A 25,179-nucleotide genomic window follows, 5' to 3' on the forward strand; every position below is an offset into this window, starting at 1 on the left:
GAGGTTCGCCGATGACATTGTAATTCTGTCACAGAGAGCAAAGGACCTGGAAGAGCAGCTAAACGGAATGGACAGTGTCTTGAAAGGAGGATGTAAGATGAACACCAATAAAAGCAAAACGAGGATAATGGAATATAGCCGAATTAAATCGGGTGATGCTGCGAGAAATAGATTAGGAAATGAGAGGCTTAAAGTAGTAAAGGAGTTTCGCTAATTGGGGAGCAAAGTAACTGATGATGGTCGAAGTAGAGAGGATATAAAATGTAGACTGTCAATGGCAAGGAAAGCGATTCTCAAGAAGAGAAATTAGTTAAAATCGAGTATTGATTTAAGTGTCAGGAAGTTATTTCTGAAAGTATTTGTATGGAGTGTAGCCATGTATGGAAGTGAAACGTGGACGATAAATAGTTTAGACAAGAAGAGAACAGAAGCTTTCGAAATGTGGTGCTACAGAAGAATGCTGAAGATTAGATGGGTAGCTCACATAACTAATGAGGAGGTATTGAATAGAATTGGAGAGAAGAGAAATTTGTGGCACAACTTGATTAGGAGAAGGGATCGGCTGGTGGGGCATATTCTGAGACATCAAGGGATCACAAAGTTAGTATTGGAGGGTAGCGTAGAGGGTAAAAATTGTAGAGGGAGACCAAGAGATGAATACAATAAACAGATTCAGAAGGATGTAGGTTGCAGTAGGTACTGGGAAATGAAGAACCTTGTACAGGATAGAGTAGCATGGAGAGCTGCATCAAACCAGTCTCTGGACTGAAGACCACAACAACAACAATGCAATATTAACAAAAAATATCACGTCAGTCAGTTTCTGCAAAGATAAGATCTTACGACTCATACAAGTGCTCGAAATGTCGAAGGCTTTTTGAGCTTTCATAAAGCTTCTAGCGACTCTTGCACCCACGGAGCAATTTCTGAGGCCAAATAATTAGTAGAAGAGAATGAGATATTAACGGAATTCTCAGAAAAAAGGATCAGAGGAAAGAAAAAATGACCGTCGAGCTTTATGAGGATGAAGTATCCGAACATTCATAGGAAAATTTCTTCAAGGTGTCCCTATTAGAAATAACTGTCCGAGTTATAATGGAGCTGAGTACCAGGTTCAAGGCACTGTAGAAAGTTGGTGCAAAGTTTAGTTTTTTATGTGGTGTCGAAATTCAAGAAATGGAAGTGGAAGACTTACAGGCCATATCAGCGGAACTTGGAGGTATCTATGTACAACATGTTAACAATGAAGAATTTGTTTTTGAAACTGAAAGTTCCAGACACCATCCGCTGGAAACAGAAAGAGGCTTGCGAGGTGCCACAAGTTTAATTTATGAAAATAAATTGGTGGAGAGGTACCCCAACCTTACTACAGCCTTTAAATTATTCCTTGTCGTGTCAGTTTCTGTTTCATCTGGAAGAAAGAGTTTCAGCAATCTGAAATGAATTAAAAGTTATTTGATGAGCACAGTTGCTCAGCAAAGGTTAACAATTCTGAACATAATCTCAGTAGAGCAAAAACGAGCCGATTCCATAAACTGAGATGATAAACATTTTTGCTGAAAAAAAGGCGCGGAAAGTGAAACTTTAAATTTATTATTTCTACAATGAATCATCATGTTTTATTTTTTGTATTTTTAAAGTTGTTTTTTGTTTGTTTTGACATTGACTTAATTTAGTCAATACAGTAAGTTAATGTTATGAAATGGTGATATTTATTTCGAAATATATTACGTAAATTACTGGTATAAAACTGTTGATCTTTGTAGGGGCAAATTTAAGCTTACCCCCTTGGTAAAAGTCCTAGTTCCGGCCCTGCCTTGCACAACGCAATATCGAGCCCCTCTTTTTCCCATCTGCTGTTGAAAATCTTTTGCCATACATTCCGTAGTCTTTTCCGACATAAAAAATGTAAGAAGGATTCTACAACTTCCTCAGTGTTGTGTTCTATATAGGCGTATCTAATTATATGACTCATTCAGTCAGTTCTGATTTCATAAGGAGTGCTGTCAAAAATTGTTCCGTGGTATTTACCCTTTTTTATATCTGCAGTCAATTTTTCCTTAACTTCTTCACCCAAAAGAAAAAGAAATTATTTTGTATCTCTTTTGAAAAACCAAAACGTACTCTAGTTGATCCGCCAGCGGACTCTTCAAGTTTTAAGCAATGCTGTTTCAATACTGGAGCATATTTCGTCATCAACTGCATCAATTCTTTTGTTTCCCGATGGAATGTGTTCACGATGACTACGCAAAGCAAGATTTTGCTGGGCTACAAATAGTGTAATATCTAGAAGGCTATGTAAAATGTGTCTCTATTCCTTGGTCTCGTAATTAACCATCTTCTGACTATCTTTGCCAATTGACTTATGAAGCTTCAACCTCATAGAGAGTTTTGAATTTTTCTAAATTTGATAGATGTTGACATGATAATTCAAGCTTTAATGTCTTTGAACATAATTTCTTCCACTGACAGAAGTCAGAAATAAATTTATTTTTATTGGTATCGCCCTCAGAGGCAAATAATCGGCAGCGAAATCAGTACATTTCTTTGTTGATGGTCAGTGTAGCAACGATTCCCTTAAAAATTTAGTCTCATTCAAATGTGAGTAAAACCACGACAAAATTAAACAACGATGTGTTTCTTTAGTGTGTTCATCTGGTCTTCTATAGATTCAAAAGATCCTTCCTTGCTCTGATATCCTTCACTATCTTTTTCAGTAGTCACAATTCTGAAATACAGGTATTGTAGTTTCAGTGGATGAAGAGGAGTCTAAATTAAATCCATCAGAAATATATTCATTCTCAGTAATTTTCTCTTCATTACTATCTTTATCATATTTTTTCAGTCTCATGTCGAAGTCTTAATTAAAATCACGTACAGTAGGCCTTTCACCTCTGTTTTTAGTCTCAATAGCAGTAATTATCAGTACACTAGAGGCACATTAAACAGTTTGATTAATCTTTCCTTCGTCATCATTATTTTCTCCACGAGAGGAAAGGTATTTGGATAAAGTTCTAGCGAGTGATTATCTTCTCCATTCCTTGCTTTTCTCAGCTTTCTTTTGTGAGAGCGAGATGGATGAATTCTTTTCACTAAAAAAAGTTTTACAACTTTATTTCGGTTACAGATCATAGCCTACATGCCAATTAAAAGTTATTTTGTCTCTCCATGTAGCCTGTAGGCTTTTAGTAATGAGAATATAATAGCATCATGATCGTAAATGTACATATGGTCATTATCAAATGAATGGTGTGTGTAGTGTTCATATTGTGACTCACTTCAACGCCAATTTGTTCAGTATATAAAAAGTTTATTTTTATTTTGCTATTCTTTAAACCAGTATGTGCTTGTTGGAAATCATGATCGTAGAATTTATAACACATTTCAGTATTAAAACAAAGTGTTATTAGCTTTAAAACTTTCTAAAGAAAGAATCTAATGTTTACAAAGAAATAAACACTGTCCAGTCACATTAACGTGACCACCTGTTGAAAGCCTGAATAACAACTTTTTGCAGCCCGGATACCTGCGAGACGTGCGGGAAGAGAGTCAATGAGGTTCTGGAAGGTACCGGCAGGGATGTGGAGCCAGGCAAACTCCACTGCCGTAGCTAGCTGCGTTAGGTCTCTCGGTTGAGAATCCACTGCGCGAACAGCCCGATCGAGATGGTCCCACAGATTATCGATTGGGTTTTAATCCGGGGAGTTTGGTGACCAGGGGAGTACGGTAAACTCAACCTAGTGCTTTTCGGACCAAGCACGTGCACTGCGAGATGTGTGATACGTTGCATTGTCCTGCTGGTAGATACAAGCGTGCCGAAGAAAAACAAACTGCATGTAGGGGTGGCATGGTCCCCAAGGATAGATGGATACTTGTGTTGACCCATTGTACCTTCCAGAATGACGAGATCTGCCAGGAATTGCCACAAAAACATTCCCCACACTAGAACGCTCTCTCCTCCATCCTGTACCCTTCCTACGATTTGTGTTTGCTTTCAGACGTTTCTCGCCACTGGAGCATAAACGTGATTCATCTGAAACCAACTGTTGCCATTCGGTGGACGTCCAGCTGCGGTGTTTACATGCGAATTCCAGCCTTCGTCGATGATGAACTGCTGTCAGAATGGGTGCATGAACCAGGCGCCTGCTACGGAGGCCCATACGCAACAACGTTCGCTGAACGGTCGTTAAGCAGACGCTGTTGGTATCCCCTTGGTTCGTCTGGCCAGTCAGTTACACGTTTGTTCGCCCGTACACGTCGCTGCAGCCCTCGTTCACCCCTGACATCTATTGCCCGTGGTGCACCACAGTTATCACGACGCTGGTTTTGGATAGCGCCGTTTTGCCATGCGTACACCTTAACGACGGCGGCACACGAACAATGCACACACTTAGCCGTTTCGGAAATGCTCCCATCCTTGGATGTCAGATAAACCACTCCGTTTCCACATTACGACTGTCGGTGAGTGGTTATTTCACACTGATGTCGAAGGTAGGCGGTAGTCATAGTAATGTGACTGGGCCGTGTAGAAAATTGTGAGTCCATGCATTTCTGGTCCTGATATTATGTTCTTGAAAATGTCGAGATAATAATAACCTAATTAGAAATATAGGTACTTACTTTTTGGGCTCTTCTTAGATACACGGTGATACAGTGTTTTAAACTCACTGAGTATGCCAAAATAAATATCAAAGAAAAATTATTCTACATTAATTACGTAGTAATTTTAATTGAGCTTTAAGAAGAATGAAATGAAGTGAAATTAACCCGAAACTCACGGTATTCTAGGGCGCACGTGCGAGTGGACTGTTTGGGTTTCTCCATTTTGAAGGTTTCCCCATTTTGAAGACTGAAATGGAAGTCGAAGGGAATTTTGCAGTGACGACTATATTCATTTGTTCTCCTAACGGGTTACGCGTTATAACGTATTTTTACGACAATAAGTTTCAAACTGATTGCTCTCATTGCTAGTCTTCAATAGGTATTTTTTCCTTTTGCGAAAGAAATCATCACATGATTTCTCTGTTGGTCGGATCTATTATTTTAGGTTCACGCTGAAGCCGCCATAGAGCGAGTGGAGTGCATCGTTTTAAGGCAATGACTCACTTTTTCGAAAAGGCGTAACTGTCTAGAATTATGACAAAGAAATGTGAAATTTGGCTCAAAGGTACCTGAAACCTTCCTCTATGATGGTGCAAAGCGTGGCGCCCTGTGACTTCAACCGACAAGGTGTAGACAAATGGAAAATAAAGGTCACTGCTCAGAAGTGTATGTGAGGTGGAAGGCGCGTTAAAGATGTCACATTGGCAGGAAATTTCTCCACAATTCTGCCCAACCCCACCGTGCACATGTCACACGATTGGAATATCGTCACACACCTCTTTTACCCACACGTCACCTCTTCTGTTGTCACCTTTGCGATGGAGGTCAGAACCGCGAAGCCCAGTATTGAAATCTTGCGGTTTCTTATGAGAGGCCGAGGAAAACATTTCAGAGGCAGCACCGCTCAGAACTGACCGAAAAGGTTTTAGGGGGTGGCAAAAAGGGTGCCAATAAAACCACCCTTCACTCGGGGTGATGATCCGCTCACAGTTGTCGCAGTCAGTTCGAAAGCAACAGAGTGACGTTCTTGACTACCTTGACATTGCTGACACCCTGCTCCCTCCCCCCCCCCTCCCCCCCCCCCCCGCTCCCCCAGACGATTCAGCTCTAAGCTAAGAACATCTTGGGCCAGCAATCCCACTGAACGTGACTCCACATTTTTGGAGTGTAATGTGACCGCACTTTTTGCTCTGGTGTACAGGGTGGAACAACTAGAGACGGTTCAAAACCACTGGACGAAATAAGAAAGTGATCCAAGGGAGCAAAGGACACGCACGAATAAAATGGCAAAGAGTCCCTATAAGACAACTCAACCTCCCCCCCCCCCCCCCCCCCCCTCGATTGGGAAAACACCGTCAGTGCCACTTGCTCACATTCGTTGATCACTTTAAAAATGTACCTGTACAGAGACAATCTGCGAATGATTCCTAGGCGCTTGACACCCCTCTCATGCCAAATGCTCGCTACCAGGGGCTACAGCAGCAGCGCAGCTTACCTGCAGGTGCCTAAGAGTCCATCAAGAGTTGTCTCTGTACAGGTACATTTATAATTTGCTCAACAAAAGAGCGCTGGTGACACTGAGGGTGTTGCTGAACTGGGTGGTCTTGGAGGGACCCTTTGCTGTTTTAATCTCGCATGTGTCAATGTCGCCCCCCCCCCCCCAAACCACCGCCACCATGATAATCCAAATCACCTTTTTTGCTCCTTATCCTCTCTCATGGAGCGTTTCGTGCAGCGTGTCCTGTTTAGCAAAAACATCCGTTATATCGTGTCGTATAAAATTACACAGCTCTTACTTTAAGCAAAAAATGCGTCTCTCATGTTTTATGTTCATATATCATTAACTTCCACAATGTAAAAGCGAACAAACAAATTTAAATAACGAGATAGAGAAATTCTGAAAGTGCTGGTAAATAAATCAACTGTACTACTTTTTGATTAGAAACTACTGGGAATTGCTTTTGAATGACTATTTTCACGTGCCTGTTTGTACCTCTTGTAGACTACCCCATTAATAACCAAATGAAGGAAGAACATTCCTCTCGTGTTTCGTCAGAGGATTAGCAATGTCTGGCATCATCTTTGATTTGACCAACAGAAGTGCTTTGTTTAAATGATGTCGTTTCCTGCTTTTGGTTATAACTGTTTTTATTGTGCTGTTGCAGCTTTGGCTTCTGTGCCATTATCAAACATAATACTCAATGTCATTTTATGGCATATAAATAGTCTTGAAGCAACAACGTTCTTTTAACGCTGTGTACGTCTTGACGGTAACAGGGTCAGTGGCTGTTATCACTTACATGAGTAACATAATACATTAATCTGTGTTATACTACGACTGCAGTTCTAAGATGTGTTGTTACTGCAATTCGTGCACAATTAATTAAGTGTATCACTTTTGAATGTTTATTCTGTAGTATACGAATTGTCTCAAATTTTATGGCCCTGGAAATGTAATTTATACTTTTTATTTGCACAGCGGTTTTATTTTTGTATGGTGTAATCTGACTGCAGGAGGAAATTTTAGTGATAGAGCCGATGACATGCACTATCTATTCTTGTGCACTGAATCCACTAGTCCTTATGTTAAACTGTGTCTTGACCTGTCTTCTGGTCTTGAAATGGTGGTTTTCTGAGCATAGCATTTATTTGCCTTGTTTTACCTCCATCACGACAACGAACCCTGGTTGACTGCGTCACTTCTTTCAAGGTGATGCTTCCGTAAATTTTCGTTGCAGTAATTTTTGTGGGAAGATGTTTAAAAAAAAAAAAGAAGAAAGAATCTATAATTAATCGTTTCTCAGTTGTAAATTGTAATTTCTCGTTTTGTTTCTCAGCTCCAACTATAAACATACAAAACAAGTGTCGACTGGACATACTCGAACAATCATGTTATACACTTCGTCGATCACTGAAACAACTTCTGTACTTGTTTCATTATTTTACTCGTAATACTTGCATCTTTCGTGGACTCTCGACCCTCTATCCCAAATGTTAATTTTATCAATTCTTCGCGAGCACTCCCATGACATCCACACTACCTACGTTCTACGCTCTGAGCACGTGAACACCACAGAGCAACAAAACATACGCCTTTCACGTGACTGTCAGACGAGGGCAATACTTTTCTGAGCAATTCCTTTTCTTAACGGTACTTTTATTGTCAAACAGTTACATCAAAGGGGCGCGGAATTCAGGGGCAAGTTACATATTCAACTACATATAAAGAATTTTGATCGTCTGTGCGTTACTAAAAAAGTGAGATGACATTGGACGTGTCTAGGATACGGTCACCTTACATTGTTATTTACACGAGTTCGACGTGCATGTATATAACACAAATTTACGTATCATGTTACTTATGTCATTGAAAACAGCCATTGATTCTATTACCATGAAGTAGGTCACAGCCCTACAAGAACATTGCTACTTTTAACCTATGACTGTGCCATTATTTGTCTAGCATATGTCAATTCCAACTGAACTGGAACTAACATTCAAGAATTACGTGATTTTGCAAAATAAATAGAATTAAAGAACTAAATCTAGAAATTAATATCCAAATTTTCAGTCTATTTAGGGCTCCTCTGTCACTCCCAAGAAACCTTCTAGATTTCCGGGTTAAGCTCGTCTACTACAGTTTGTTACAATGTGTCTGATTGTCTGATGTTCATTACCACAGAGGCCTTTCGCCATCGGTGGAGGCTTTCTGCACAAATGCTATGGCGTATACGAGACCTGTTAATTGTTTTCGAAGCACGCCGCGGTAATTCCATGCCGGCTGGTCTTGCGCGAAGTATTGTGAGGGCCCGATATTCCTCATGGGCGATATTATTCAGTGTTTCCGAGCGCTTTCTGCTCAAGGTTAAATACACTGCTTGCATTGATTCCGCCAGTATGATAGGTTATCATAATTTTAATTAATTTTTCATACTCCTTGAAAGGTGAATTCTAACTTCGAAGATATAGCGGAGCAATGTACCATAGGGATGGTAATCAGTGAACAAGAGTAGACCTAATGCAATCTGTTATTGTCCACATTGCTGCATTTAGCTAAACATCGATATTTCTCACATGTGAACTACAGTAAGGTGACAAAAGTGATGGAGTGCCTCCTCGACCTCCTGCTGCCCAGCGTAGCGCACCAGCCTCCACGTGGCGAGGACTCAACAAGTCCCCTGCAGAAATGTTGCCTCTGTAGCCGTCCATAATAGCGGAAGTGTTGCTGGTGCAGGATTTTGTGCACGAACTGACATCTCGATTATGTTCGAATAAATGTTCGATCGGATTCATATCATACAATTTGGGTGGCCAGACCATTCGCTCGAATTTGCAAGAATGTTCTTCAAACCAATCGCAAACAATTGTGGCCTGATGACACAGCGTATTGTCATCCTTAAAAATTCTATTGTTCTTGTGAACATGAAGTCCATGAATGGCTGCAAATGGCGAACATCCAGAGGACCCAGTCCATTCCACGTAAACACAGCCCCACTGTGAAGCCACCGCCAGTTTGCACAGTGCTTTGTTGACAACGTGGGTCCATGACTTCGTGGGGTCTGCACCACACTCGAACCCTACCATCAGCTCTTACAGACAGAAATCTAGACTCATCTGAACAAGCTACGATTTTCCACTCGCCTAGACTACAGGCAATACGGTGACGAACCCAGGACTGCAGGCGATGTCTTGCTGTTAGCAGAGGCACTCACGTCAGTGGTCTGCTGCCATAGCCAATTAACGTCAAATTTCGCGACGCTGTCCTAACGGATCCGATCGTCGTACGTTACACATTGATTTCAGCGGTTATTTCACGCAATGTTGCTTGTCTGTTAGCACTGACAACTCTACACGAACGCCGCTGCTACCGGTCGTTAAGTGAAGGCCATCGACCACTGCTTTGTGCGTGGTGAAAGGTAATGCCTGAAGTTTGGTATTTTGACACTATGGGTCTCGAAATACTGAATTCTCCTACGATTTCCGAAATGGAATGTCTCATGTGTCTAGGTCCAACTACCATTTTGCATTCAAAGTCTGTTAATTCGTGTCGTGAGGCCATAATCACGTCAGTAATCTTTTCACACGAGTCACCTGAATACAATTTAGAGCTCCACCAGTGCACCGCCATTTTATACCTTGTGTACGTGATACTACCTCCATCTGTATATGTGCCTATCGCTGTCCGATGAATTTTGTCACATCAGTGTATTCAGCAGCAGAGTACACGAGTCCTATGGAAGAACATCGTTGTGTTGTAGCACCTGCACTCCATGATGTTCCACCATATTGTGTATGATGTTATTGCACGATCTCAGCTTTATTTCTATGCCATTAGGTGGCATCAATGCGTGACAATGCCACATAAGCCGAAATTGCAATAGCACAATCAGAACAGTTACAGGCAAAAGAGGAAAATGACATAATTTAAAGAGTCTATAGAGGCTGGGGACCCGCTTTCCGATACATTAGTAGCCAGTACTCTAATGAGTACTTTGGCATGTTAGTTTCTTGTGTATATAATCTGCCCCAATACCCATATTAAGTTACACTTTCATGTCTCTGTCACTAGACAGGGCTTTAACTTCATAAAGGCAGAGAAATAAAAAATAATTGAATGTTTCTAACAGTAACTTACATAAGTCCATTGACGTAGAACTTTTCGGTAATGTAGTCTTTACAGTTCGAGTTCTCGAATGCCAAGTAGAATTTGTAGTCCCTGTCGAGCATTTCGAGACATTTGTTGGCATTGGAGCGCGGGCACTTCTTGGTCCCGCACGCGCCGTAGATGTCGACCTGGATGTGCTTCTGCAGCTCGTGCGCGTACTGCAGCCTCTTGTTGCGAGCGCCGCAGTTGGAGACGAACCAAGCGACCTTCTTGGTCTTGTTGGCGGCGTAGTTGAAGTCGGCCTGCGGTTTCTGGCGCACGCGGTCGTCGTAGTAGGCCCAGCGCTCGTACGGCGCCACGATGTCGCTGTCGCGCCGGTACGTCGCCGTCCAGTTGAACACGTCGTTGTGCTTCACGTGCTGCGTGTGGTACGGGCACTCCAAGAAGTACAGGATCCACACCTGCAAGCCAGCCACATAACACAGTTCATCGCTGTACATTAAAAAAAGTTACATATGCGCACTTATGGTATATCCCTACGCTTTCACATTAAAAAAAAAATATTATTGATACATCAAATGCTAGCTCCAGTCCTTCCTAACACCTATATTTACTTCCTTTAACGCCGCGTTGTACAGATTTTTAAACCTTTTTTTACCAATGACTACTTTGGACAGCAATCTTTGATAGATCGGCTTCCTAGCATGCCAGTGGTTCCATAACGGAACCGTGACATTTATTTGCAACTGTTGGGCATTAGTGGTCACCTCCAGAACTCGGTGTGCAGTAGGACACATTTCCCGTCTTTAATGGCTTAGAAATAAAAGCTATAGCTTAGGTTTCTTATGGGCTCCACTGCTATAAAGATAGTTATGTGAATACGTGGTGTCTGTCCTTTGGGACATGTCCGAAAGAATAGCCACCACGCGAAATCTCCAGCTGTGATACATATCACGTAAATTGGAGGTGGAGTGGGGAGAAAGGAAATGAAATTAACTAATGATAGCAGCTGCATCGGGACTTTATGCAGAATCAACGTTGACTAGCGAAAATGTGTGCCGGACATGGACTCGAACTCGGAATCTCCTGTTTACTAGGCAGTAGGGTTAACCACTGCACCACCTGGACACAGCGTTAAGTGCAAATGCGCGGACTATCTTGACCGCTCCCTTGCTGTTTCAGATACCCAACTAACGCCACCTATCCACAGCCCCCGTCTATATCCTCTAGGCTCGCTAATTTTAGATTCCCACTGGAGGTCGAACGTAGATGTGCATCCACGCTGAAGGGTGTGGTTAATTGCCCACCCAGGCGAATCAATCATACGATCGCGTGAATACACACTGAAGAGCCAAAGAAACTGTTACACCTGCCTAATATTGTGTAGGGCTCCCGAGAGCGTCCATAAATTCGTAAGAGTACTGGAGTGGAGGTCTCTTCTGAACAGCACGTTGCAAGGCATCCCATAGATGCTGAATAAAGTTCATGGCCGGGGGATCTGGTAACCAGCGAAGTGTTTAAACTCAGAAAAGTGTTCCTGAAGCCACTCTGTAGCAATTCTGGACGTGTGAGGTGACGTAATGTCCCTCTGGAATTCCGGAAGTCCGTCGGAATGCACAATGGACATGAATGCATACAGGTGATCAGACAGGATGCTTATGTACGCGCAACCGTCAGAGTCGTATCTAGACGTACCAGGGGTCCCATATCAATCCAGCTGCACACGCCCCACACAATTACAGAGCCTCCACCAGCTTGAACAGTCCCCTGCTGACATGCAGGTTCCATGGATTCACCTCGGAGATGCTGTGTCCCATCGCTCGTGCGCCGACTATAACACCACGTTCGGACACACTTAAATCTTGGTTCGGTTCTGAGCACTATGGGACTTAACAGCTATGGTCATCAGTCCCCTAGAACTTAGAACTACTTAAACCTAACTAACCTAAGGACAGCACACAACACCCAGCCATCACGAGGCAGAGAAAATCCCTGACCCCGCCGGGAATCGAACCCGGGAACCCGGGCGTGGGAAGCGAGAACGCTACCGCACGACCACGAGGTGCGGGCACTTAAATCTTGATAAGCTGCTACTGTAGCAGCAGTAACCGATCTAACAACTGCACCAGACACTTGTTGTCTTATGTAGGTGTTTCCGACCACAGCGCCGTATACTGCCTGTTTACATATCTCTGCATTTGAATGAGCATGCCTATACCAGTTTCTTTTGCGCTTCCAAAAGGACAGACACAACGTGTTCATAAAACTGATTCGCCTCAATGGGCACTGAATCCACAACCTTTAGCGCAGATACACATTTACGTTAGACCTCCAACGGGAATCTAAAATTAGCGAACATGCAGGACATGGATGAGGCTAGGCATAGGTGGTGCGAGATGGGAATGTGAGTCGTCTGGGGAACGTGCCGCAGTCCGCGCTATGTACGGGTGGCGCGATCGTTAACGCAATTGCCTCGTAAGCAGGAGATCCCGGGTTCGAGTTCAAGTCTGCTAGACATTTTCGCTCGTCGCCGCTGATTACGCAAAAAGTCCCAATGAAGCTGATATCATTAGTTCTTTTCCTTTCCTTTCTCTCCCCTCCACCTTCGATTTACATAAACAAGACTATCATTTGTGTTTCAGACTGTAGCCACTGTCAAGAAACGGTGGAATCATCTCTTCCTCTCAGAATTAGATTTGTGGAATCTGCATGCTGCTGACTTGATCAGTTGCTGACTTGATCAGTGACATGCCCTCTCAGCTACTGGATTACCGTATGATGAGAAGTCAGTAAACTCCGATAGTGATAATCAAACAGATGTGATGGCATGTAATGTAATGTGGCATGTCGTAAATGTGGCTATTGTCAGTGTTGACATAATCTCTGAGAAATTAGTGCAGAAGACAGAATGGCTTTGAAGGAGTTTAGAGTTTTTGTCATTGTAGGCCATTAGAGCCGTACATGTTTTCGGCAACAACAGGAGCAAATGAGCTTTAGGCATTATCTCCTATAGAGCATGCGCTACAGAAACTAAACTGATAAATGACATGAAACAGTAATACGCCTGCAAAGGGAACATTTGGAAATTAAGCATTCTGTAGCACAGCGAGACACTCTCATCGTACCAAGTGGATCTACCAAACATGTGATGCTGGACTCCTCAGGTGTCATACTGAGAAATGAAACTTCCTGGCAAATTAAAACTGTGTGCCGGACCGAGACTCGTACTCGGGACCTTTGCCTTTCGCGGGCAAGTGCTTTTCGCAGGAGAGCTTCTGTAAAGTTTGGAAGGTAGGAGACGAGGTACTGCCAGAAGTACAGCTGTGAGGAGAGAGAGTGAGTAGTGCTTGGGTAGCTCAGCTGGTAGAGCACTTGCCTACGAAAGGCAAAGGTCCCGAGTTCGAGTCTCGGTCCGGCACACAGTTTTAATCTGCCAGGAAGTTTCATATCAGCGCACATTCCGCTGCAGAGTGAAAATCTCATTCTGGAATACTGAGAACTGTTTTGCAGACTGCAGCAAGAAGTGAACAACTTGTGCTTTACCAGCAGTTTCGCTGAAACAACATAAAACAAAAGTGCTGTAACACACACTTTTCTTAAAGTATCTGTGCTGGTGCTAATTTAACATTCACTTGATATGACCTTTGTTAAGAAAAAATAATTTTTATACAGATTTTATTTCTGGTAAACAAAGGGTTAAAATAAACTGTATTATACGCTTACAAAACGCTGTTAATCGAAACTAGAAGAAAGGATGAATCAGCCTATTTCCAGAAACAAGTAACTTTCGAGGCATGAGATATTTTACTTATGCTGAAAATATTCAGAACTCTGAGGTCTAAGCTGCCTTGCTGTCCAAGTTCATCACTCATTATGAGAATTGAGGTCCACTTAGTATGCAAACAGAAATATTCATTTTTTTACCCAAACATCTTTCAGCAAACTTCTGTCATCATTTGAGAGTATCTTATTCAAGTCTGTAAAATGTAAACACATTTTAAATAATAACTGTTGAAAAATGAATTGCAGGACTAAATAAATTTTAAGTCTATTGCGACAACTACCTTATTATTGCCAATGTTAATCTCTGTAGGACATATTTTCCATTATTATTAGTAGTAGTATGTGGGGTTTGTAGCACAATTTTGATATCAAATTGATATGCAAATTAGTTAAATTGATCAGTTAATCATTCCCACCCCAACCCACTCCCGTCTACCCTCGCCCCGACCACGCCCCCCCCCCCCCCAGATGACATCACGTGTTTTTCTAAGCTGCACATGTGCACCAGCCTCCTCATCCCCCCTCCCCCCTCCCCCACACCTACCATATTGGCGGCAATCAGGACTGTGCTGGATAGAATGGACGTATACCTTTATTTAGACAATTTGAGGCAGTGCCTCCATCCGGTGTGTTCACCATGGGGTCCAGAGTCCCACTGACCTAGTATACATCACTGTCACGAGAGGACGCCATTGTCCCACCCGTGACATAATCCAAGATGGCGGTCTTGAGGGGAAAAGTGGCGGGAAAAGGACTCAGTCTGTTCTGGGCTGCTGGAGAGAGGAAGGAGTGTTCTTTATTTATTTTTGGAACAATTTGTTTAGGGACAGATTTCACATAGTTTATTTATTATGTTGGTACAAAACACTCGCCCTGATGTGCTTGGGGTCACAATACACAGTTTACAGACCTGGAAACTACTCGTAAATTACCGAAATAATGCAGTACAATGATGTACAGACACAAAGGAAACTTGTAAATTGCCGAAATAACGCACTGCACAGCCTACAGACATGTTCAAAAAATAACGCAGTACACTGATGTGCAGACACGTTCACTATGCATAAAATTATCCATATAATGCATGTATAACGTTCTCCAAACAGGCTCACAATGCTTAAACAGCCAAAATAATGCAGTGCACAAACACTCATATAGGTTCAAAATGGTTCAAATGGCTCTGAGCACTATGGGACTCAACTGCTGAGGTCATTAGTCCCCTAGAACTTAGAACTAGTTAAACCTAACTAACCTAAGGACATCACAAACATCCATGCCCGAGGCAGGATTCGAACCTGCGACCGTAGCGGTCTTGCGGTTCCAGACTGCAGCGCCTTTAACCGCACGGCCACTTCGGCCGGCTACTCATATGGGTGCGAAAAGGGGGTCGCTACACTTTCAACTACCTAGTTTCAAATACTTTTCAAGGTCATCCAACCACCCACTTCCACACCTAAGATAAATGCACATAAATCGTAGTATATAGGAAATGTCTTAGGGTTTTGGCTAGGTTAGCAAATAAGACAGTTATATAATCTCATACAAAATAATGATTAACTTTCGCATATACATTTACACACAGAAAACAACTCTTTCTTTATTTTTGTTAGGTGTAGTTTTAATAATGCCCAATTTAATTTTTAACTTATAACTTAAATCCACATCTAAATAATCTACACTCCAGGAAATGGAAAAAAGAACACATTGACACCGGTGTGTCAGACCCACCATACTTGCTCCGGACACTGCGAGAGGGCTGTACAAGCAATGATCACACGCACGGCACAGCGGACACACCAGGAACCGTGGTGTTGGCCGTCGAATGGCGCTAGCTGCGCAGCATTTGTGCACCGCCGCCGTCAGTGTCAGCCAGTTTGCCGTGGCATACGGAGCTCCATCGCAGTCTTTAACACTGGTAGCATGCCGCGACAGCGTGGACGTGAACCGTATGTGCAGTTGACGGACTTTGAGCGAGGGCGTATAGTGGGCATGCGGGGGGCCGGGTGGACGTACCGCCGAATTGCTCAACACGTGGGGCGTGAGGTCTCCACAGTACATCGATGTAGTCGCCAGTGGTCGGCGGAAGGTGCACGTGCCCGTCGACCTGGGACCGGACCGCAGCGACGCACGGATGCACGCCAAGACCGTAGGATCCTACGCAGTGCCGTAGGGGACCGCACCGCCACTTCCCAGCAAATTAGGGACACTGTTGCTCCTGGGGTATCGGCGAGGACCATTCGCAACCGTCTCCATGAAGCTGGGCTACGGTCCCGCACACCGTTAGGCCGTTTTCCGCTCACGCCCCAACATCGTGCAGCCCGCCTCCAGTGGTGTCGCGACAGGCGTGAATAGAGGGACGAATGGAGACGTGTCGTCTTCAGCGATGAGAGTCGCTTCTGCCTTGGTGCCAATGATGGTCGTATGCGTGTTTGGCGCCGTGCAGGTCAGCGCCACAATCAGAACCGCATACGACCGAGGCACACAGGGCCAACACCCGGCATCATGGTGTGGAGAGCGATCTCCTACACTGGCCGTACACCACTGGTGATCGTCGAGGGGACACTGAATAGTGCACGGTATATCCAAACCGTCATCGAACCCATCGTTCTACCATTCCTAGACCGGCAAGGGAACTTGCTGTTCCAACAGGACAATGCACGTCCGCATGTATCCCGTGCCACCCAACGTTGTCTAGAAGGTGTAAGTCAACTACACTGGCCAGCAAGATCTCCGGATCTGTCCCCCATTGAGCATGATTGGGACTGGATGAAGCGTCGTCTCACGCGGTCTGCACGTCCAGCACGAACGCTGGTCCAACTGAGGCGCCAGGTGGAAATGGCATCGCAAGCCGTTCCACAGGACTACATCCAGCATCTCTACGATCGTCTCCATGGGAGAATAGCAGCCTGCATTGCTGCGAAAGTTGGATATACACTGTACTAGTGCCGACATTGTGCATGCTCTGTTGCCTGTGTCTATGTGCCTGTGGTTCTGTCAGTGTGATCATGTGATGTATCTGACCCCAGGAATGTGTCAATAAAGTTTCCCCTTCCTGGGACAATGAATTCACGGTGTTCTTATTTCAATTTCCAGGAGTGTATTTCTTTCTTCAACTAATAATTTGACAAATACAGAGAAGGTACATTCTCAAATTCTAATACATATATAATTTTCTTCCTGTAAAATACTTGTTTTATGGCTTTAACTATTAGCTCAGTTCCTTGCTGCAGCTCTTCCAGGCGAGAGAATTCAGGGATTTTAGTTTTTCCTCGCATCTCCTCAATGACGATACTGTTAAAGCATTCCACGTCTTCCTGTGTGTATGTCGACAATTCTTCTGCTCTACATTCTTGTGGGATTCCTGTAAAGAACTTAAAATTTACAACTTTTGCAAACGAGTGTCCATTAAATGTAGTTATTCCATTAGTTTTAATCTGAGGAAATGGCAGTTCTGTTGTTATGTGGACAACATCCAGCTCGCCACACTTACATAGAATATAACCATCCTTTTTAAGCCGATCCAAATGGGAACAGAGCTTAATAAACACATTTTCCATGTATCCCTTAATAAAGTAAATGTTCTCGATTCCACTGATTTCTGTCAGTACTCCAACACGTGACCAATTTCCATTGCTGTTTACTGTAAATGCCAATATTTTGTATTCCCCCTTCATAGATAGATTTTTCCATACACTGTCTTTGAAGCCGTATGTAAACCTCGCCTGCACATCCGCAATAACCTCTTCCTTTTCCATTTGAAGCTTATATCCTTCCTTTATGGCAGTTGTCTTCTCTGTATACTCTAGTTTTCTTTCCTTCAGTTCGATGTCTTTCATTTCCAGTTTCCTTTTTCGTGCACATAACACATTAACTGTACTTAAAGATGTAATTTCTTCAATGGGAAATTGTTGAAGTCTGTGTGATACATTTACTCTGTTTCTTAGGAGTTGTGGAATGACGTTGTTTGTGTCAACCAATCCCAATTCTGCAATATTTATATCGGCCGGTATTGTGGAGAACAGTGTTCTAGGCTGAGAAAAATAAGTTTCTCCTGCTTTAACATAACTCTTTTGTATAATACTTATATTGTCTTAATTGGAGTCATAGTTAAAAATGTCCACATAGTTTATAGGTAGATAATTAAAACTGTATGCAGACAGAACATAGCTGATAAACTTTTCTCTGTCTGGAGTATCTGGAAGACTTACTTGTACACCTGTAAATTTTTGGGTATTCTTATTACCCCAGTACACAAACTGTATAACATTATTAAACACAACAGTTATTCTGTATGTTATCTGTGAATTGCCGCTACATGGAAGAAAGTGACACAGAGTGAAGTGGAGCACATCGTAAATACTGTTTACTGATGTCTAATACAAGTAAACAAATACTCGTGCACAGGCTCGAACACATGATCCATTCTGTAGTTGGATATTGTAGCCTCCAGCCTGGTAATGCCATGCTGCTTAGCCAAGGAAGACCTACAATTTTCTCATAGTCGCATGTCTGGGCAGCTTATAAAGTCGATAACGTGGTTACCAATATCTTTATTGTGCACTGCATTATTTTGGCTGTTTAAGCATTGTGAACGTGTTTGGCCAGCGTTACACATGCATTATATTGATAATTTTGTGTGTAGTGAATGTTTCTGCACGTTAGTGTACTGCATTGTTTTGTGAATATGTCTGTAGGCTGTGCAATGCGTTATTTCAGTAATTTACGAGTTGTTTTCATGTGTGTACATCAGTGTACTGCATTATTTTGGTGATATATGAGTAGTTTCCATGCCTGTAAACTCTATATTGTGACCCCAAGAACATCAGGGCGAGTGTTTTATATCAATGTAATAAATAAACAACGTGAAATATGGCCCTAAATAAACTGTTCCAAAAGTAAATAAAGGACACTCCTTCCTCTCTCCAGCAGCCCAGAACAAAAAAATGGCTCTGAGCACTATGCGACTTAACTTCTGAGGTCATCAGTCGCCTAGAACTTAGAACTAATTAAACCTAACTAATCTAAGGACATCGCACACACCCATGCCAGAGGCAGGATTCGAACCTGTGATCGTAGCGGTCGGTCGGTTCCCGACTGTAGTGCCTAGAACCCCGCACGGCCACTCCGGCTGGCAGCCCAGAACAGACTGAGTCCTTTTCCCACCATTTTTCCCCTCCAGAGCGCCATATTGTATTATATCATGTGAGGGCCGACAGTGCCCTCTGGTGGCAGTGCTGTATACTAGGTCAGTTGTACTCCAGACCCCATGGTGAACACATTGGATGGAGGCACTGCATCAAATTCTTTAAATAAAGACTGTTTAAATAAAGACATACGTCCATCCTCTTCAGCACAGTCCTGGGACAACGAAATTCCCGCCAAAATTCGAACTTCCCGCCAAAATTCGAAATTCCCACCAATAGGGTAGGTTGGGGGAGGGGTGAGGGTGAGGGAGGGGGGGGTATGAAGAGGCTGAGGCACATGTGCAGCTGAGAAAAACACGTGACGTCATCTGGGGGCGGGGTTGGGCGTGGTCGGGGGCGGCGGTGTGCAGGGGTGGGCGTGTGTGATTAATTGATCAATTTAATTAATTTGCATATCAATTTGGTATCAAGATTGCGTTACAAAGCCCACTATACTACTACTATTATTTACCTTGCCATCTGCAACGAAACGTGGTTAGTGAATTAAAAAATAATTTCACTTATAAACGTAATTTTGCTGCGGAAAATATTTCGCGACTACTTGTTGCGATTACTTACAACTTCAGAACCAAATGATGACGATTATTGCTCGCCCCTGTTGATTATGTTTGGCTGTGTACACATTCTATTTGCTGTGGTGCAGTTAAAATTGTTTCCTGCATCATCCAATCTGTAAGGTTGGTACTAAGCGCTAAATATCCACACTTTAATTAGGCATAAGGTGGATGCCACACATACTGGAGTAATAAATTACCACGATAACAACGCATAGGCAGTTGCATATTCCTGAATGATCGTTGAACCAAGACATCAGGTTCAATGAAGTATGAACGGTGGGTAACGTATTCGTACAGTAGCACACTTTGCCGCAGACGTTATCAGGCGCTGTCTAACTACAGTTTTTGCGCGAATAATTATCCTTGCAGAAATACAGTAGACTGGTTATGTACGACAGGGTTCTGTCCAGTTTTCTGCGCCTCGTACAACGTTAGCCAAGCTAAACATTTAATGAGCGATGTATTGGTGATAATGTCCTGTAGCACGATCTCCACTTTTACCTGACTTTAAACCTTTGAAATTTTGGCTATGGCGACGTTTAAAATCGTTGGTACAGGCCAAATCCATAGACAACGTCTACACGTTGTCCAGTGTGTGTCCCACACATCTCAGCAAATCTGAAGGCAGCCAGGTGTGTTAACACAATTTTGTGATTATTTGAGGAAGAGTGTTGAAAGATACGAGTACGTAAAAAGTGATGGCAACCATATGAACATCTTCTACAGTGCCATCAGACAGATGGCTCATATCTCAACAAGTTTCGTTTCCGCACATATGCTTATAGGACTTATTTCCTAGTTTTGCCCAGTACCATCTCCCTGCAAGAATAAGGTCACTTTTTAAACAAGACATCCTGTGTCCAGGTCAGAACCTTGAACTATAGAATGCATGAAAAATTCTTCTGACATAAAAAATACTCTCGCGAGACGAACTACTGCCGTTACCGTATGAAGAATTTTATTTTTAATGTGAAGTTCCGCTTTTTGGCCTAGACGAGCAAAAGGAACAGACCGACCGCCGTGTCATCCTCTGCCAATGGTGTCATCAGGATGCGGTTATATTTAATAGAGTTCCTGAATCTACTCTAGCCGACCATATTCACTGTTGCCTAAAACAAAATGTATTCTTCCCCACTATCCTTCAGTTCCATTTGCTGAACTTTGTCCGTCCTCTGTGTCTGACTAATAGGAACCTTACTAATTAACCATCATTCTTACGTCACTGTTAACAGTTCCAGTTCCAATGCAAGGCTTGGCCCCATTTCCACTCCATATTTATTTACACGGTTGATTTTCCAAAATTAGTACCTGCAGTCCACTGAATCATTTATGCTAATCCCATGGTATTAACAAACTTATACCTTTTCTATTCCTGTAGTAAAAACATCCAAAAATTTCTGCCACCTGTCGTAAGTTAGATTCGTAGAAATCCATTTTCTGTTCTCCAACCCTTGCTTTCCGGCGCTCCTCTCTGCGCTTCTACATGTTTCATGTTCTTCTACAACAAAATTTTAACCACCTCTTTCCCACAGATCACAATATATATATGAAAAAACTCCTCCCGAATAGGCCATGAAGGCCCAACGGTACTGACTGGCCGCCGTGTCATGCTCAGCTCATAGGCGTCACTGGATGCGGATATGGAGGGGCATGTGGTCAGCACACCGCTCTCCCGGCCGTACGTCAGTTTCCGAGACCGGAGCCGCTAATTCTCAATCGAGTAGCTCCTCAGTTTGCCTCACAAGGGCTGAGTGTACCCCGTTCGCCAACAGAGCGCTTGGCAGACCTGATCCAAGTGCTAGCCCAGCCCGACAGCGCTTAACTTCGGTGATCTGAACCATATATATGAAGGCATCTACTTTTTTTGTCAAATTTACTGGTCCCCTCCCCACTTTGCTCACTTCAAGAGTCCCCTTCTATAATTTGCGTTCGCAGAATCTCACCGCTCATGTCAATACTATCATCATGGCTCTGCGTTCCGTTTCTTCATCCGAGTGTTTCCTCTTTCACACCCGTACCGTATGTTGCAGTTTACTAAGCCCTACATAGTCGTGTGTAATGAGTGTTAAATTTACTAAGACGGCATAACAACGAACTGAACTTGCATGCATAATACGTGACAGGCACCACGCACAAAAGGAAGATTGAACCCGCACGATTTTCACTTATTTTGTGCACGAAAAACCAAGCGGCTCCTGATAGTGAACGGAATGTAAAAAAAAAAAAAAGAATAAAAAAGTCATACACAAAAAATTATTCTGCAGATGGAGTTGAAACTTGATGTAGAAAATTGCTCAAAATGTAATTAACATGTGTATAAGCAAATTTAATTAGTATGAAAGCCATCTCTGTGCCGGCAGATCAATTTCCCCTACCCTCGTGGCTCTGTCATAATGATGTGCTTGCTAACTTTCTGCAGCTGAGAGCCCTGGTCTGTGGGGAAAACAGTGCGCACAACGGATCATCTGGAGAGGCTGTGACACGAATATTCATAGCTGCAACCATGAGAAGCAAGTTGTACTCAGCTTTTATTGGTCTAATGTACCTGCCGCAGTGAACATCATCTAACGGACGTCTGTGTTGCTACCGCGAAGACACGAAACAGGTGGCAACGTCATCAATGTTCTTAATTGTCAAATTTCTCTGTTGGCTGCTCCCGCAACATTTAGCTGAGTAGTTGGTAGATGAGTAGATCTAACTGGTTCAAGAACAAAAACTGCTCCGAGAGTAAAATTTTCACCCTGTAGTAGAGTGTAGGCTTTAATAAAACTACAGGCTGACAATTACTGAACTATATGAAATAAAATCATCATCCCCTTTGAATGGTTTGTGTTAGGACGTTCAAACTGCACGACTGGCAGCGGGGCATCATGGGAGTTCGTATCCGCATTGTTGTTTGGTTTAGTGACGAAGCCCACTTTCATTTGGATGGGTTCGTCAATAAGCAAATCTGGCGCATTTAGGAGACTGTGAAACCGCATTTCGCTGTCGATAAGTTTCTTCACCTTCAACGAGTGACTGTGTGGTGTGCAGTGTCCAGTCACGGAATAATCGGTCCTATATTCCTTGATGGCACGATGACTACCGAACGGTACGTGAAGGTTTTGGAAGGTGATTTCATCCCCATTATCCAAAGTGACCCTGACTGCGACAAGGTTCGTGCACGACGGAGCTCAACCCCATCGTAGCAGGAGAGTGTTTGATGTCCTGGAGGAGCACGTTGGGGACCGCTTTCTGACTCTGGGGTACCTAGCGGCTACTGGCATGGGCCTCGATTGGCCGCCGTAGTCTCCAGATCTGAACACATGCGACTCCTTTTTGTGGGAGTATATTAAAGACAAGGTGTAAAGCAATAACCCCAAAACCATTGCTGAGCTGAAAAACGCCGTTCAGGAGGTCATCGACAGCATCGATGTTCCGACACTTCGACGGGTCATGCAGAATTTAGCTATTCGTCTGTGCCACATCATCGCCAATGATGACGGGCATATCGAACATGTCATAACCTAAATCCGAATATCTGTAATGACGTTTACATGTTGAATAAAGTGTGCGCACGCTGCAGTTTGTCACTAATTTGCAGTTCTTTTCATATAGTTCAATAATTGTCACCCTGTAATTGGGAGTCTAAGGCCAGGTATAGGAGAGCATCAGTGGAATTTGTTGCGTAGGAAGGAATTATTGGCAGACGGTAGCTTTGATTAGTAATTCGTCAAAGAGTAACAAGGAAGTGTTTCGTTATCGACGCAGGCTTCATGGCTTGCAGTTTGGTGGAAGAGGCATTTTGTGTTAGAATAAATGACTGAAATTCTCTCGATCTCGTACACGATATGTGGAGTAGAACGACGCGTGTGGCATCTCATCCAAGTTGCAACGCAAGAGGTAAGGCTCGCAGAAAGCTGTATTTTAAGTATTGTTGAGGTAGGGAAGACTGATCTGTGTGGAGTTATGAAACCCAACTGCATTAAAAAGAATCGAAGATTAGGGTTAAATATCATAACGACCATAACGACTGTGAGCTAGGATTGGTGACGGGAGGGTGAGAACTGACGCACAAAATCGATCCCTCTAAGACGCGTACCCCCCGCCCCCACCGTCTGGCAACGCTCTTGATGCCACTCGCGAGTCTTTATTGGGCACTTTAAAATTTTCTGTACAGAGACTGCCATTCACTGATGCCTAGGCGCCAGTGTGACACACAACCATTTCGACACATCTCAGCTATGTGGCGCCACGTCGCTGAAGTTGCTACTGATGCATGCAAAATCTAAGAGGTGTCGAATGGATGTCTGTACGCCAGTACCTAGGAATCAGTGAACGTATGTCTCCGTACAGGGACACTTTTAAAGTATCCAACAAAGGTGCGCGGATGACACCGAGTTTGTTACCGAACTGGGGGTCTCAGAGGGATTCTTTGTAATTTTGTTCACAGTTGTGTCAATGTCGAATCCCCCATAATCACGTCATAAGAGGGCGCGAAAGAGGAGGGCTGAGAAAGCATAAGCACCCTTTGCTACTTCTGATCGCGTTCAAATTTCGTCAAAGGGTTTTGAACCCTAGTGAATCCACCCTGTACGCAAGAAAAAAAATTATGGTCTCGTTATACTCCAAATGGATGCGATCACGTTCAATGGTGTTTCAGCCCCACAACGTCCTTAGAAAAGGATTGAATCGTTCGGGAGTGTCAGCAGTGTCAAAGACTGTGAAGAATCTAGTCTTGTTACTCATCGCACAGCGAACTGTCATTTTCGCCGGCGAATTGTGTGGGAATCAACGCCCAGGGGAAGGAGTGGGAAGGGAATGGAGCAGGCGCTACAACTCCACGAACGCTAACTTCTGAGCTAGCGTTCGTGAGCCGTAGGACTGCTCGTTCACTGCCACCGCCTACCATCATGGCATGAGGTCTAAAGATGGTCTAAAATAGACCGAAACTGGTAACCTAAAAAAAAGTTTCTTGCGGTTGTGACTGTTAATGTTCATTTCAAAGTTTTTAAAAAACGGCTGTTCTCCAAGAGAAATATCCTCAAAAATTACTGAAACTTCACATTACTCACCAGCTTGTGCCACGTGAGGCAGACGTTCGAAAAGACTTGGCACTTGCGTTTCTTGCAAGGACTGAGGTTGACGACATATGACCTTAGAACATTTTGAGGAGCGATGAAGCACACTTTACGCTCACTGGGCGCAGAACACTCACAGTCGTCGCATTTGGGGATCCTCAGCGCCGACGAACGTTCCTGAAGTGTGGCTTCATTACACAGTTTGTAAATGGCTAATTTTTCTTCGAGAGACTTGGACCTCGAGGACCAAGGCCATGCAACGTGAACGGCACACACATTACCATAATCTGATTCGTCAACATGTGATCCCTTCTCTACAGGTAAGAGGTGCTTTGGACCGAAATGTTTGATGTAGCTCCATCTTACAT

The 25,179-nt window shown here is 43.4% G+C and overlaps 1 protein-coding gene across 1 annotated transcript in view; it reads right to left on the minus strand.

The window, feature by feature from the left end:
• The window catches only part of LOC124555846 (glycoprotein 3-alpha-L-fucosyltransferase A), a 187,557-nt gene that overhangs the window by 76,433 nt on the left and 85,945 nt on the right, over positions 1-25,179 (minus strand). Inside the window, exon 3 of the mRNA XM_047129911.1 lies at positions 10,238-10,668. Coding sequence (XP_046985867.1) covers positions 10,238-10,668 — 431 coding nt within the window. The remainder of the gene's footprint in view (positions 1-10,237; positions 10,669-25,179) is intronic.

The sequence above is a fragment of the Schistocerca americana genome, chromosome X (genome assembly GCF_021461395.2).
Source record: "Schistocerca americana isolate TAMUIC-IGC-003095 chromosome X, iqSchAmer2.1, whole genome shotgun sequence".
Classification (NCBI taxonomy): Eukaryota; Metazoa; Arthropoda; class Insecta; order Orthoptera; family Acrididae; genus Schistocerca; species Schistocerca americana.